At 35.7% G+C, this 16,702-nt stretch overlaps 1 protein-coding gene across 6 annotated transcripts in view; it reads right to left on the bottom strand.

Moving 5' to 3' along the window:
- The window catches only part of HERC4 (HECT and RLD domain containing E3 ubiquitin protein ligase 4), a 132,423-nt gene that overhangs the window by 66,796 nt on the left and 48,925 nt on the right, over window positions 1–16,702 (bottom strand). For all 6 annotated transcript variants that reach the window (XR_003317476.4, XM_026504313.4, XM_026504314.4 and 3 more), the window contains one exon: window positions 1,209–1,369. Coding sequence is in view for 5 of the 6 variants with exons in the window: in XM_026504313.4 (XP_026360098.1) it covers window positions 1,209–1,369 (161 nt within the window). In the remaining variant the exon portion in view is untranslated. The remainder of the gene's footprint in view (window positions 1–1,208; window positions 1,370–16,702) is intronic.

Below are 16,702 nucleotides of genomic sequence, written 5' to 3'. Positions count from 1 at the left end.
TTGAGACAGAGAGTACGAGTGGGGTGGGGGCAGAGGGAGAAGCAGGCTCTCTGCTGAGCGGGTAGCCCGATACAGGGCACGATCCTGGGACTCCAGGATCATGACCTGAGCCGAAGGCAGACACTTAGCTGACCGAGCCACCCAGGCACTCTTAAAAAGCATATTTTAGTTGTAGCATGTTAAAAAAAAGTAAATGAGAAAACAGCATTCAAATATTTCAAACTCTTTAGTAAATTAATACCAATGAAAAAATAACCAGGTCTACTGAAAAAATAATAGAAAATAAAAATAAATAAATCACAGATGTGGCTAAAGCAGTAGGGATATAAAAGCAAATTTAAAAAATTTAATACTTTAAATAGATAACATATTTATATTTCAAATTTCAGAAAAACAGAAATTATCATTTTTTAAAAGTCCTGTATATACCCAAATAAATCGAAAGCAGAGTCTTCAAAAGATATCTGTACACCCATGTTTACATGATTCACAATAGTCACAAAAGGTGGAAACAATCCAAGTGTCCACCAACAGGTGAGCAGATAAACAAAATGTGGTATATACATATAATAAAATGTTATTCAGCCTTAAAAAGGAAGGAAATCCTGACAGATGCTACAACATGGATAAACCTTAAGGACATTATACTAAATTTATGAAGTCAGTCAGTCATAAAAAGACAAATACTGTATGATTACATGAGGTACCCAGAGCCAAGTCAAATACATAGACACTGATTGTAGAATGGTGTTTGCCAGCCAGTGGAGGAGTGAATGCAGAGTTGTTTAATGAATACAGAGTTCTCGTTTTATATGATGGTAAGATGTAAGAGTTCTGGAGACTGGTTGTACAGCAATGTGAATGTACTGAATACTGCTCAACTGTACACCTTAAATGGTTAAGTTCATAAATTTTATGTAATGTGTATTTTACACAAAACAAAAATACTGGCATCTAGCCACCACCCAGTTCCCATATGCCCAGCCCTCCGAAACTATTTTTACTACTTTATCATGAGTTTCCTTATGCATAAATAAGCAAGTATAAACAAATTAAGCAAACGTATACACTATTCTGTATCTTGCTACTCTCATTAAACAATGTATTTTGGAATTGTTTCATTTCAAACATAGAAAACTTCATCATTTAAGAGCAACATTTTAACAACTTTTATGTGTGTAGCAAAGCGTTAATATAACAAAACTTACCAATATCTGGTGGACACTGCCCAGTATAAGGGAACCAATTTCCTTTCACAGTGAAAGGACTTTTCCTGTTGCTTGTTGAACCAGTTCCTAGCTGCCCATTACCACCAAGTCCAAAAGAATAAATTCGTCCTGATGAAGGAACAAAAGCAGAAGTGTGCTGCCTAGAGTAAAATGATAGAAAATCTCAGACTTAATGTTACCTTCCAAACAATTTACATTTAGAAAAGCACACAAATATTAACTGATAAAATGTTTCTCTTCAAAAATACACTAACAAAACCATTATAGTTCTAAAATTTTTTGTACAAACGAGTTATTAAAAGTCTTACTCTACACTGAATGAATTCTCTACCACATAGGTAGGCTGCATAAGCATGACCCAGAAAATTTCCACAGATGTCCAAATTTTAAAAAGCCCAGATCTATAGTGGAATCCCTTATAAGAGATGATTCAGCACAAGAGGTAGCATCTAACCATATTGTCCAAGTTCTCCCCTTCCCTTCCCTGTAACATTCTAGCCTAAAGCACCTACAAGGACCCACCTTTGGATGCTAATCAAAAGTTTTACAGTAAGAACGGGGCAAGTAATCCACTACCAATCAGAAGATTGAGGTGTGTGTGTGTGTGTGTGTGTGTGTGTGTGTATAATAAAACAGTGCATAAATATATAGAACAAAACATGTTTCCTTTCTTCTAAAGAAACTGATCCTTACACCTATATACCCACATTCCTTTGGAGGTTAGCAGAGTGGAAGCAAACCTAAGAAACTGCAGAACTGAAGCTGAAAAAACCCACTAATCAGTGAACCTATGCAACTCCCTCTGATGTTTCACCACTGTATGTTCAGGAACACTGTATGTTTGGGTTAAAGATGATTATCCGGCTCAGGCCTTGTGTTCCCCAATCTCAGGTTTTACGGCTTCGATCAAGTCTGGCAAATTCTTAAGTGTTATTTCTATAAATACTGTTTCTCTCACATTTATTCAATTATTTTCTCCTTGATAGTATTATTGAAATGTTGCAACTTCCCAACATATCCTACCAGTCTCCTAATCTCTCTTTTATATCCATGCCCCTTGTGGGTAATTTCTCTCGATCTGTTTTTCAAATCAATCCTTTTAGTGTCCTAACTGCTGTTTTAATTACCTACTTTATTTTAAATTTCAATGATAATGTTTTATCCTATTTCTAGAAGTTCTTTTTTTACCCCAAATCTGCCACCCTGTTTTTCATTCAAAACCCGTTATACATTGTGAAATTTAATACATTGTGAAATTTAATACATACACACCAACCCAGGGTGACTTTGACAAGTCCTAAACCCACCTTATGGCAGTCCTGTGGTTACAAATCCTCAGAGGAGATTCAAACCAGAAACTAGACCAAGGACAGAAAAGTCTCCTTATGCTAGCAAGGGAATATTTCACGGTGAACTCTTTCCATGATATGGTTTTATTGGGAGGAGATGGTTTCTCAGGCCTCACTAATGCTTCTATCAGTTCTTAGGTCTCATCTCCTGTCCTAAACTCCTTTGCCCTCTATGGTATATTGTTTATCAAAAGAGCCAAAATCGTTCCTCTCTCTATACCCATTATGCTTACAATATGACTTCTGCAGCTGTTTCCATCAAGATGAGGAATCTACTGGGGCGCCTGGGTGGCTCAGTCGGTTAAGTGTCTGCCTTCGGCTCAGGTCATGATCCCAGTATTCTGGGATAGAGCCCCTGCATTGGGTGCCCTGCTCAGCAGGGAGCCTGTTTCTCCTTCACCCTCTGCCTGCTGCTCCCTACCCCACCCCGCCCCCAGCTTGTGCTCTGTCAAATAAAATATTAAAATAAATAAAATATTAAAAATAAACAAAAGATTTTAAAAATGTTAAATATTAAAAATAAATAAAATATTAAAAAAAAGATGGAGACTTAATTTCTCCATGTCTTAAATCTGGGCTCTAACCTGTGGCTTGCTTTGAATATAGAATGCAGCAAAAATGACAGTGTATCTGATCTGAGATTATGCCTTACAAGTGGCTCTAAGTTCTTTCCCTCTCTCTCTTTAGAAACTCTGTTCTACTATCATGAGACTAATCCAAAATCAGCGTGTAAAGGATGACATACAACCTGGAGCAGAGACAAGCTGTCCCAGCTATGACCATGCCAAACTACTGAGCCCCTAGCCAGAAAATCAGCTGATGAACTAAGTCCAGCTAAGATGAGAACTGACCAGCTGAGCCTAACCCAAATTACCGAATCAAAGAACTATTAGCAAAATAAAAAAACTGTTTTAAGCCACTAAGTTTTAGGGTGGTTTGATTAGCAATATAAGCTAATTAATATATTACCTACACTGGCAAATTCTTTCAGGGCACCTCCAAAGTCAGTTCAAACAAATACCAACAGTTTTCAGATTTCTTTGTTTATGACCTGTGGCATTCCCTTTAGTTCCTGGCAAACTAACCTGTTATTTAAAAGGTGTTTTGATTCAAAAGGGTTTTCAAGTTATCTAGTCTGCCATATTACTGAAAATCTAAGTAGAATCTAACAACCATTTCACCTTTGAACCAGAATTTTTTAACCAAGGAAACTTTTAACAAATGAGATGTTAAATGGAATCCCAGCATATAAAATAGGAAAACTGCTATGCTTGAAGAAGGATTTAACATTGCCCAGTCTGCCTCCTTCAGGAAGCAACCACTGTGCTACCTCGAAAGAACATATAGCTTAAAAATTATTGCAATACTAGTTCATTAAACTCCTCCTCAAAATGGTATACCAAAGAAGTGGTTCTTAAACCTCGTTGCATACTGGAATCACCTAGGGGTTAACCTAGGCAATAATATACATTTCTAAAAACTCTCCAAAAGATAAACAGCATGAAGTCAGAGTTAAGAGCCACTAAACAACCATCCTAAGTCCTAGATTTGATATAATAACTCAAAAAACACTATGATATTATACCACTGGAATTTGAACCTTTTATTTTTGGATCATCTCCTCGATGGATTCACATTTCTGGTGTTCCTCAGCTGCTTCCTTCAGGAGGCTTTGGCAATTATTCAATAAAGAAGTTAATATATCTTATTGTACTGACTACCTGGAAGTAAAACTGGCCAAGATACCATATACCTACCTACATTCCCTCAATAGATAAATCCTTACATCTTAATCAATATATAACTGAAAATTCTTCCCCAATACAACAGTTAAATGAATTACTATAAAGAATTGAGTTCACAAAGCTAAGAATAACTATCCAAATCATTCTACCTGTTAAGAATTACAAAATTAGATAACATTAAATCATTTGTGATATTTCACAAGGGACTGATGAAGTATTTCACCTGAAAAAATTATTTTAAGATAGTGCTGTATAGGGGTGCCTGGTTAACTCAGTCAGTTGAGCATTCAACTCTTGGTTTCTGCTCAGGTCATGATCTCAGAGTGTGAGACTGAGCCCCACGTTGGGCTACACGCTCAGCAGGGAGTCTGCTTGAAATTCTCTCCCTCTAACCCTCCCCAGCATATGCATGCACGAGCTCTCTCTCTCTCAAAAATAAATCTTTAAAAAGTAAATAAATAAAATATTGCTTTACAGTCTTTTAATGAATTATGCATGAAACAGATAAACAAGAAAGGATGAACTCTCTAAACTTTGGGAACATATATTCACGTATAACTTTAACAGTCTAAACAAAATTTTGATAGAAGCACTCCTGGCTCATATATACAATGAACTTTTATTTACTTTTTATGATAAATTCTAGTTCACATATGGGAAAAGGAAAGGAAAGCTTTTGTCAAATCATTCCCATAATTTTTCAAATACATGGTCAAGCACAAAAACTGGGCATACAAAGAAACAGGGCACCATGAACAAAATTTAGCAGAAAAAAGGAAATAGAAATAGATCCTAAAGATTTCAGATATTGGAATTATCAAATACAAGAAAGTAGAACAACTGTTTAATAGTATTTTAGTGTCCAAGAAATAAAAGCCAAGCTTGAAAACTGACAGACAACTGGAAACACTAAAGAAAATGAATTTCAAATTTTAAAAAGAACCAGTAAGAAAGACGCATACTAAGAAGTCAAAATAACTGAAATCAAGGTCTTGAAGGGTAGGTTTAATGAAAAACAGATACAGCATAAGAATAGGCTGAAATATAAATCATAAAAACAATCAAGAAAGCAGCAAAGAGGGTCGAAAATGTAGAAAATAAAGAATAAGGCTACAAGACAGAATGAGAAGATTCAATACACATCCAGAGTCCCATGAAGAAAGGAGAAGCTATATCTAAAGAGATAATAGCTTAGAATACCCTATAACTGATCAAAGATATTATTTTTCATTTTCAAGAAGCGCATAAGAAAATGAGAAAATTGTACTCTGACAAATGAAATCAAAACTGGAGAAAGAGAAAAAAGAAACACATCACCTTCAAAGGAGCAACATACTGAATAGTAGCTGGCTTCCCCACAACCACCAAAGCTAAAAGACAACAGAATGTTATCTTCATAGAACTGAAGGTAATTACCAAGCTAGAATTCTATAGCCACCAACAATATAATTTAAGAACGAAGGTAAAATAAAACATTTTTAGATACATAAAGAAAATTCCAAAGGGTGTTCAGACAAAAGGAATTAGAAAATATGAAGACTGGGGAGAAAAGGTAGTAAATATATATGCATTTCTAAACGTACCTTGACTATATGAAGCAATGTTTTTGTGAAGTTTAATATAATACATACAGAGAATGAAAAGATGGGAAAGGTAAATGGAAGTTCTTATATTGCCCAGAAAGAGAGAAAGGTATTAATATAAATTAAGGATATATGTTATTTCTGTTTATGTTTGACGTAACAACCGAAAAGGAAGGTATAGTTTCCAAACAAGTAAAGGGAACTAAACTGACTTAAAAAATTATCAATCCAAAGAAAAGCGAAATAGAAAACAAAACAAAAAAATAAAACATTAAAAATAGATGGCAAAAACAATACAAATATTATGGCAGGTTTAAACGCAAATTATCAGTAATTATAAAACTAACAGAATGGTCCATTTAAAAGACAAAATTGTCAGAGTGGATTTTTTTTTTAATTCGAGTATAAATAACACACAGTGTCACAGTAGTTTCAGGTGTAAAATATAATGATTCAACAATTCCATTTTTTAAAAATTTATGTTTTTAAAATTAATTATATAATTCCTGTACAGTTAACATACAGTGTTATATTAGTTTCAGGTGTACAATATAGTGATTCAACAATTATACACATTACTCATTGCTTATCATGATAAATGTACTCTTGATCCTCTTCACTTATTTCACCATTCCCCCTCCCACCTCCTCTCTGGCAATCACCAGTTTGTTCTCTATGTTTGAGTCTGCTTTTTTGTTTGTCTCTTTTTTCCTTTGTTCATTTGTTTTGTTTCTCAACATATGAGTGAAATCATACAGTGTTTGTCTTTCTCTATTTCACTTAGCATTATACCCTCTAGATCCATCCATGTTGCAAATGGCAAATCTGCCAGATTAAATTTCTAAAGATCCAACTTAATACTGCTTACATGATATTCATCTATAACATGCAGAAAGACAAAGTAAAAGAATATGTACGAACAAATATGTAAAGAACGAATATAACAGACAAAATAGGAAAAAAATATATAAGCACATATGTCTCTATGAACATCACATAGAGAGACTTTAAAAAAACAAAAGTACTGGGGTGCCTGGGTGGCTTAGTCGGTTAAGCATCCGACTCTTGATCTCAGCTCAGGTCTTGATCTCAGAGTCATGAGTTCAAGCCCTGCACTGGGCTCCACGCTGGGCACGCAACCAACTTAAAAAAAAAAAAAAAAAAACCCACAAAAGTATTACTAGAGATTTAGAGGTCTAGGATTACAGTGATGAAAAGTTCAATTCACCAAGGAGAGATAAAACTGGAATTTTTTGCACTTAAGAATTAATATAGCCTCAAAATAAAAAATTGTCAGACCTCACAAAAAGAAACTGAAAATAGTCAAACAGTGCAAGACAGTGTAATATTTCTTGTTAACTGATTAAAAAATGATCAAGCAAAACAGACAACAACAACAAAAGCCACACAGAAGATCTGAACACTGTTAGAGAAAGTTTACACAATGAGCATATACAGCTGCATCCCACCACTGAATGAACTGAAGACTAAAAGGTATGAAATGAAAAATGTACACAAAATATGGATCATAAAGAACAAAGGTAGCTAATTTGAAAAGATTAATAAACTGATAAATTTTCCAGAGGTTTCTCTGGAAAACACAGGTTTTAAAAAGAGATTAGAAAAGAAAGGATAATTTATTAACTTCAAAACAGAAAAAAAAAATCACTACAAAACCTACAAACATAAAAAAAACACCTTAATACAATACTGTGGTATACTGAAACAGTAATCCCACTGCTTTACTATACTGTAGTATTAAATATACACAGTCTTGTTACAGCATGATGGGAGATAAGCACCATGTATTCCCCCTACGTTAACCTTAGGTTTGGCCATGTAACTATAATTTGCTTTTGGTCAACAGGATTTTAGTAAATGTGATATAAGCAGAAGCTTGAGATGTATGTGTACAGGTGTTACTCCCAAGAGAATAAAATACCCAAAGGTATAGCCACTGTCCCTCTGGCCTGAAATGAGACAAGTAACAAAGCCACCCCTGCTTAGCCACAAACTGAGCAAAGTCTCCCTAACGGGCATGCATCTTGAAACAGCTGCCCCAACCTGCAGCAAAAATAAGAGCCACTCCGGCTGACCCATGGCCCAAGGAAGAACCGTCTCAGATGATCCACAGAGTAAGAAACAAACATTTAGGGGCGCCTGGGTGGCACAGCGGTTAAGGCGTCTGCCTTCGGCTCAGGGCGTGATCCCGGCGTTCTGGGATCGAGCCCCACATCAGGCTCTTCTGCTATGAGCCTGCTTCTTCCTCTCCCACTCCCCCTGCTTGTGTTTCCCCTCTCGCTGGCTGTCTCTATCTCTGTCAGATAAATAAATAAAATCTTTAAAAAAAAAAACAAAAACATTTATTATTATAGGTCACTGGCACAGCTGTTTGCACACAGCAATAGGCCAATACAGACACTGGAAACTTTACATTAATATGTTTAAAATTTAGGCAAAAATTGAAAAATTTAACTTACAAATAACTGACTGAAGAAAAAATTTAAAAGCTCCCTTATAAAGAAATTGAAGACTGTTTTTTAAAATTCCAAAAAAGAAAATACCAGGCCCAGATGGCTTTAAATGACAAGGTCTGCTATCTTCCAAAGTGGTTCTATTTCAAATAAACAGAAAACAAGGGGACAATCCCCAATATATATTATTAGACTAGCATAACCTTAACAAAATCTGGCTATGGAATAACAACAGAAAATTATAAACCAAGTTCAGCAATAAACATAACAAATAATATTTTAAAAATACTGGCAAACCAAATGCAGCACTACATAAAACGATAACATATGATGACTAAATTGGAGTTACTACAGAAAAATAAGGCTGTTTTGTTTTTTTTTTAAAGATTTTTAAAATTTATTTATGAGATAGAGACAGCCAGCGAGAGAGGGAACACAAGCAGGGGGAGTGGGAGAGGAAGTAGGCTCACATCAGAGGAGCCTGATGTGGGGCTCGATCCCACAACGCCGGGATCACGCCCTGAGCCGAAGGCAGACGCTTAACCGCTGTGCCACCCAGGCGCCCCCCAACATTAAAAATCTTAACATCCATTCATTTAAAAAAAAAATCCCTCTAAACAGGAAAAAAAAAAAAAAGAGAAATCTTAATCTGATATAGGTATCTACAAAAAATATATGGCAAACATGATATTTAATTGTGAAATATTGAAAGTTTTCCCACAAAGAGAACACAGGACAAGGATCTTGATCTTCAGTACTTCTTTTTTTTTTTTTTTTTTTTTTTGAGAGCAAGAGAGTACGTGGTTGGGGGAAGGATCCAATGCAGGGCTAGACCAACGCTGAGATCATGACCTGAGCTGAAATAAAAAATCAGATGCCTAACAACTGAGCCTCCCAGGCACTCCAATCTTCAGCACTTCTAGTGAACATTATCCTAGCGTCCCAGCCAGGACATAAGTAATGGCAAGAAATATGTTAAGCATAAGTATTAGAAATGAAGAAACAAAACTAAATTGATTCACAGATGATATGACTGTGTACATAAGTTATTAATAAGAGTTTACCAAAGTGGATGGATTTAAAATTAATATATAAATGTCAACTATTTCTACATGCCAAAGATACCTTTGAAAGTAGAACTTATAAAATAGCATTAAAAGGAAGTATCTAGCAATAAAATTACCAAAAGATGTATAAGACCTATATGATGAAAAATCTTAAACATTTAATTAGAAGACATTAAAGAAGTTTGGAAGTTGATTAGAAAAGCCAAAATTATATAGACAACTTTTCTACAAATTAGTCTAGAGATTCAAAACACTATTAATCAAAATCCCCCAAAAATTTTTTTGGAGAACACGGACAGGCTGATACTAAAATTTCTATGAAAGTAACAGGCCAGAAACAGCCAAGCATTATTATTATTATTTTTAAAGATTTTATTTATTTGAGAGGGAGAGAGCATACACGTGCACATGAGCTGGGGGTGGGCAAAGGGAGAGGGAGAAGCAGACTCCCCACTGAGCAGGGAGCCCACCGTGGGGCTGGATCCCAGGACCCTGAGATCATGACCTGAGCTGAAGACAGATGCTTAACTGACCGAGCCACCCAGCTGCCCTCAGCCCAAGCATTCTTTTTTTTTTTTTTTTAAAGATTTTATTTATTTATTCGACAGAGATAGAGACAGCCAGCGAGAGAGGGAACACAAGCAGGGGGAGTGGGAGAGGAAGAAGCAGGCTCATAGCGGAAGAGCCTGATGTGGGGCTCGATCCCACAACGCCGGGATCACGCCCTGAGCCGAAGGCAGACGCTTAACCGCTGTGCCACCCAGGCGCCCCGGCCCAAGCATTTTTGATGGATACAATGAACAACAAGGACCTGTTTTATTCCAAACAGCAGAATGACAGTGTCAGAAAGTTTATATAGTGTGAAAGTGGCACGGGGATACAGGAGTTGAAGGAATAAGATGGAGATCACAGAAACAGATGCGTGTGCATATGAAACTTAACTTACAGCAACAGTGGCACTAAAGAGTAGGAGGATGAAGGAATTTTCAAAGACAGCAATGAGAAGATGATTCTAAGAAGATGGCAGAGTAGGAAGCACCAGGAATCTGTCTCCCCATCTACACAACAGTTGCACTGGCAGAATCTGTCTGATGTAACAGTTTTGGAACTCTGGAGTCTATTAAATATCCAGGGGAAGGCTTAGGTTGTAAACTGCAATTAATTTTGGTCAATTTCAACTCTCAGCAAAGCCCTGTTAACAGGGAGCCATCCTTACTCTAGGAGTAGCTTGTACATAGCTTACGAAGTCAGAGTTGGCAACAAAGACCCTGTCCTTATTTTTGAGATTGGTACTCTGATTGCTGCTTCTGATCAAGAGGTGCAGACACAAAGGTGGGTAAGCCATTGTTGCACCACTGTTCCAAGTCCATCCCCTCCAGCTAAAGAGATTTTCAGAGGTTAAAGGGCTGATGCCTTTTCCCCTTTTAATTTCTTGTTTTTCCTCCTTCATTTCTATTACCTCTTCTGAGAGTCAGACGTTTAAGATCCAGGACATTCAAAAGTAGCCTTGTATACACGAGAATTCAGAAGGCACTGTGCACGCCCAGGAAGAGATGCAGGCTCAGAAAAGACCTAAGGGGCCCCTGGGTGGCTGAGCTGGTTTAGGGTCTGCCTTCAGCTCAGGTCATGATCCTGGGGTCCTGGGATGGACCCCCGCGTCGGACTCCCTGCTCAGCGGGCAGCCTGCTTCTCCCCCTCCTACTCCCCCTGCTTGTGCCCTTCTGTCAAGTAAATAAATCAAAAAACCTTTAAAAAAAGAACGAGAGAAAGAAAGAAAGAAAGAACGAACCTGAGAAGACCTTACATTTACACCTCAAGGCTTGTGTGCACAGAGCACATATGACAATCAGAAAACAAAACCAGCAACTCTAGAAAAGGGAGAGAATCTGATGTCCACAGCTACACATTATTAGACTCAAATGTCCAGTTTAAAAAAAAAATCATAGGGCTTACAAAGAAATTGGGATGTGGGGCCTATTTAAAGGAAAACAAAATTAACCAACACGGGTAAGCAAAATGATACAGCCACTTCAGAATGCAGTTTGGTGGTTTCTTACAAAACTAAACATATTATTACAATATGTATACAATAAGATCTGCAAATCATGCTCTGCATTATTTATACAAAGTTGTTAAAAAGTTGCATCCATACAAAAACCTACACACAGACATTTTTAGCTGCTTTATTCATAATTGCCAAACCTCGGAAACAACATGTTTTTCATGTTGTATCAGTTTGTTTCAGACAATAAAATACTATTTAGTGCTAAAAAGACATCAGTGATCAAGCCATCAAAAATGGAGAAACCATACATAAATGCATATTACTAAGTGAAAGAAGCCAATCTGAGAAGCCAATCTGAGAAGGCTACAAACTGTATGATTCCAACTATATAAGTATTCTGGAAAAGGCAAAACTAAGAGTAAAAGGATCAGTAATTGCCACGGGTTAGGGAGGTGGAAGGGACAAACAATCAGATCACAGAGGAATTTTATGGCAGTGAAATCACTCTATGTAATACTATGATGGTATTGAACCCTAATGTAAACCAGGTTTATCTGATAATGATTTGGCAATGCAAATTCATTAATTGGAAAAAATATAGCACTTTGATGGAGAATGTTGGTAATGGAAGAGCCTATGCATGTGTAGGTATAAGTACAATGAAAATCTCTGTACCTTCCACTTAATTCTGTTGTGAACCTAAAACTTCCATAAAAAATAAAGTCTAAAACAACAACAACAACTGGGGCACATGGGTGGCTCATTCAGTTAAGCATCCGACTCTTGGTTTCAGCTCAGGTCACAATCTCAGGGTAATGAGATCAAGGCCCATGTTGGGCTCTGTGCTCGGTGGGGAGTCTGCTTGAGATTTTCTCTCTCCCTCTGCCCCTGCTCCCACTCTCTGTCTCTCTCAAATAAATAAAATCATTAAAAAAGCAAAACCAAAAAACCAACAGAAACTGTCCCCAAGAAAGACCGGATGGAAAATTTCAACAGATAAAAACTAAAACAATTATCTTAAAGATGTTCAAATAACTAAAGGAAGACAAGAAGAAAGTCAAGAAAACAATATGTGAAAAAAATGGAAAAAACAATAAAAAGGAACAGAAAGCCTAAAAACAAACCAAAAAGAAATTTGGGAGATGAAAAGTACAACTAACTAACTAAAAGGAAAAACTCACTAGAGGGATTCAAAAGCAGATTAGAGCAGGCAGAAAAATAAATGAGAGAATTGGAAAAAAGTCTCAAGAACAGAAAGAAAAAAGACTGAAGAAAAGTTGAAGAGAACCTAAGGGACCTATGGGATATCAAGTAGACCAACATAGGTACCATGGGAATTCCAAAACGTAAAGAGAGATAAAGAGAAAGAGAGAGCATTCGAAGAAATACTGGCCAAAAACTTTCCAAATTTGATGAAAGACGTAAGCATCCAAGAAACTCAATGAACCCCAACAGGATGAACTAAAAGAGACCCACACTAAGATACATTACAATCAATCTGTCCCAAGATAAAGAAAGAAATCTGATAGCATCAAGAGAGAAGTAACTTGTCACATATAAGGGATCCTTAATAAGATTATAAGGCGATTTCTCACGGAAACTCTGGAAGTTAGAACGGACTGGGCTAACATAGTCAAAGTGCTTAAAGAAATAAACTGTCAACCAAGAATCTAATGTCTGGCAAACTGTCCTTTCAAAGTGAGAGAGGAATTAAGACATTTATATATAAACAAAAGCTGAGGGAGTTTGTTATCACTAGACCTACCCTATCAGAAATGCTAAAAAGAATCCTACAGGCTGAAATGAAAGAATATTAGACAGTAACTCAAAGCTGTATGATAAAATAAAGATCCCAGTAAAAGTAAATACATGGATGTTTATAAAGGCTAGTATGGTAACTTCTGTTTATAACTTCACATTTTGTTTTCTATATAACTTAAGAGACTAATGCATAAACAATGTTTCTGAATACACAACGTATAAATAAGTTATCTTGTGAAATCGATAACTAAAAGGGGGTGGGGACAGAGTTATACAGGGGCAGAGTTTTTGTATGTTACTGAATTTAAACTGGTATCAATCTGAATTAGTGATATAACTTCAGGATATTAAACATAATCACCATGGTAACCACAAAGAAAGTAGCTATAGAATATACAGAAAAGGAAATGAGAAGGAAATTAAAACATTTCACTGAAAAAAAACCCAACAAACTAAACACAAAAGGGGACAGTAAATCCAGGAAATGAGGGACAAAAAGCAAATAGCAAAATGATAAAAGTCCCTACATCTCAGTAGTTACCTTTAAGTATAAATGGATTAAGCTGTCCATTCAAAAGACAGACACTGGCAGAATGGATTAAAAAACATGATCCAACTATATGCTATTTACAAGAGATACAAATAGGCTGAAAGTGAAAAGATGGAAAAAGATATTCCATGCCAACAACCAAAGGAGGGCAGGGTGGCCATACTACTATCAGACAAAATAGATTTTAAATCAAAAAAGGTTACACGAGACAAAGGACATTATATTTTAACAAAAGCTTCAGTACAGCAAAAAGAGAACAATTAAAAACATTTACACATCTAATGAAAGACCATCAAAATATATGAAGCAAAAATTGAAAGAATTGAAGGAAGATTATTCTACAATAAATGGTTGGTGACTTTAATAACCCTGCTCTCAATAATAAACAGAAAACCACACAGAAGTAAGGAAACAGAGGACTTGAATCACAATTAAGTCGACTATATCTAATAGGACACACACTACCGAACAACGACAACATACACATTCTTCTCAAATGCACATGGAACACTGTCCATGTTAGACCCTATGTTAGGCCAGAAAGTAAGTCTCAATAGATTTTAAAAGATAGATACCATACAAAGTATCTTCTCCAACAACAGGATGATCTTAGAAATCAGTAACATAAGGAAATTAGAAAATTCACTAATCTGTGGAAATTCGACAACATGAATCAAAGAAATCACAAGAGAAATCAGGAAGACTTAAGAGATAAATGAAAATGAAAACACAACATATCAAAACAAGAGATGCCAGGAAAGCAGTGTTAAGGGGGGAATTTAAATTAAAAAACAAGAAAGATCTTGGGGTGCCTAGTGGCTAAGTCAATTAAGCGTCTAACACTGGATCTCAGCTTAGGTCTTGATCTCAGGGTCATGAGTTCAAGCCCTGCATTGGGCTCCATGCTGGCCATGGAGCCTACCTAAAAAAAACGAAAAACAAAAACAAAACAAAAAACACAAGATCTCATATGAACAACCCAGCCTGACAACCTAAGGACCTTAAAAAAAAAAAAGGAACAAATTAAACACAAAACTTGCATTAGAAAAGAAATAGTAAAGATGAGAGCTGAGATAAATGAAATAGAGAATAGAAAAATAGCAAAATTCAATGGAACTAAAAGTTGGTTTTACAAAGATCAACAAAATTGACAAACTTTAGCTAACTTGACTAGGAAAAAGAAAAGAAATCACTAAAATCAGAATAAAAGTGGGGATATTGCCACTAATGCTGTCAAAATAAAAAGGATTGTAGGAGAGTATTAAAAAGTTATTTTGCAAAAAATTAGATGAGTTAGAAGAAAAAGACAAAATCCTAGAAATACAAAACCTACTCATACTAAATCACGAAAAAATAGAAAACCATAACAGATCCATAAATAGTAAAACAACTGAGTCAATAATCAAAAATCTCCCAACGAAGAAAAGCCCTATACCAAATGGCTTCATTAGTGCCTTCTACCTAACATTTAAAGAACTAACACCAATCCTATTCACACTTTTCCAAAAAACTTGAAGAGGTGCAACTTTCTAATTTGTTCTATGAGGTCAGCATTGTCCTGATATCAAAGTCAGACAAGGACACTACAAGAAAACTACAGACCATTATCCGTTATGGGTACCGATGCAAAAATTCTCAATAGAACGTTAGCAAACAGAATTCAGTAGTATAATGAAAAAGCCATATAGCATAGCCAAATGGGATGCAGGGATGGTTCAGCATACACAAATTGATCAATGTAATTTACAACATTAAGACAATGAAGAAAAAAACCCACATCATCATCTCAATTGATGCAGGAAAAAAACTAAACATACCTCAACACCCTTTTATGATAAGGAAAAAAAACACTCAAAAACTAAGAATAGAAGAAAATTATCTGAACATAATAAAAGCCATATATGAAAAACCCACAACAAACATCATCGTCAATGGTAAAAGACTGAAAGCTTTTCCTCTAAGATCAGGAATGAGGCAAGGATGCCTACTTGAATACTTCTATTAAACATAGTACTGGAAGTTCCAGCAAGAAAAAGAAATAAAAGGCACCTAAACTGAAAAGGAAGAAGTAAAATTATCTTTGTGTACAGATATAATCTTATATGCAGAAACCCTTAGAGATTTCACACACGCAAAACTATCAGAATTTAAAAAAAAAAATTACTGAAGCAGGATACAGAATCAACATGCAAAAATGACTTCCATTTCTATACACTAATAATGAACAATCCAAAAAGAAATTTAAAAGACATATGATGAAAACTACAAAAAAATTACTGAAACAAGTTAAAGACATAAATGGAAAGATATCTCCTATTCGTGGATTGGAAGACTTAATATTTTTAAGATGTCAATACCTCCCAAAGTGATCTACAGATTCAACTCAATCTGTATCAAATCATGGAAATGCAAATTCAAATCATGATTAAGTGACACTATATATACCCAAGAGATCAGCAGAAATTTCAAAGTCTGACAATACCAAATGGAGACAAGGACACAGAGTGTCAGGAATTCTCATGCAATATTAATGGGAACGTAAACTGGCATAATCATTCTGGTAAACAGTGTGATATTAACCTGCAAAATTCAAGGTAAGTATCCTCTGCGACCCAGCAATCCCATTTTAGGCATATACTTAGAAATATGAAGGTTCATGTACATCATATAATAAATGCTCAAAGCAACATTAACTGTAATTGCCAAAAACTAGAAGTACCCAAATACCCATCAGTAATAAAAAGAGTAAATAATTATATATGCATATAACTGAATAGAGCACAGCAATGAGATCTAATAATGGAGAACCACAGCATCACACATACAGATAACCAATCATACAAGTAACATGTTAAAAAGAAGTCACCAAAGACTACCTACAGTGTGATTTCAAATATTTAAAGTTAACAGTTGGCAAAACCGAACCATATTGTATATGG

The sequence above is a fragment of the Ursus arctos genome, unplaced genomic scaffold, assembly GCF_023065955.2.
Source record: "Ursus arctos isolate Adak ecotype North America unplaced genomic scaffold, UrsArc2.0 scaffold_7, whole genome shotgun sequence".
Taxonomy (NCBI): Eukaryota; Metazoa; Chordata; class Mammalia; order Carnivora; family Ursidae; genus Ursus; species Ursus arctos.
Note: the sequence above shows the minus strand (reverse complement) of the source record. Positions and strands in the feature narration are given on the sequence as shown.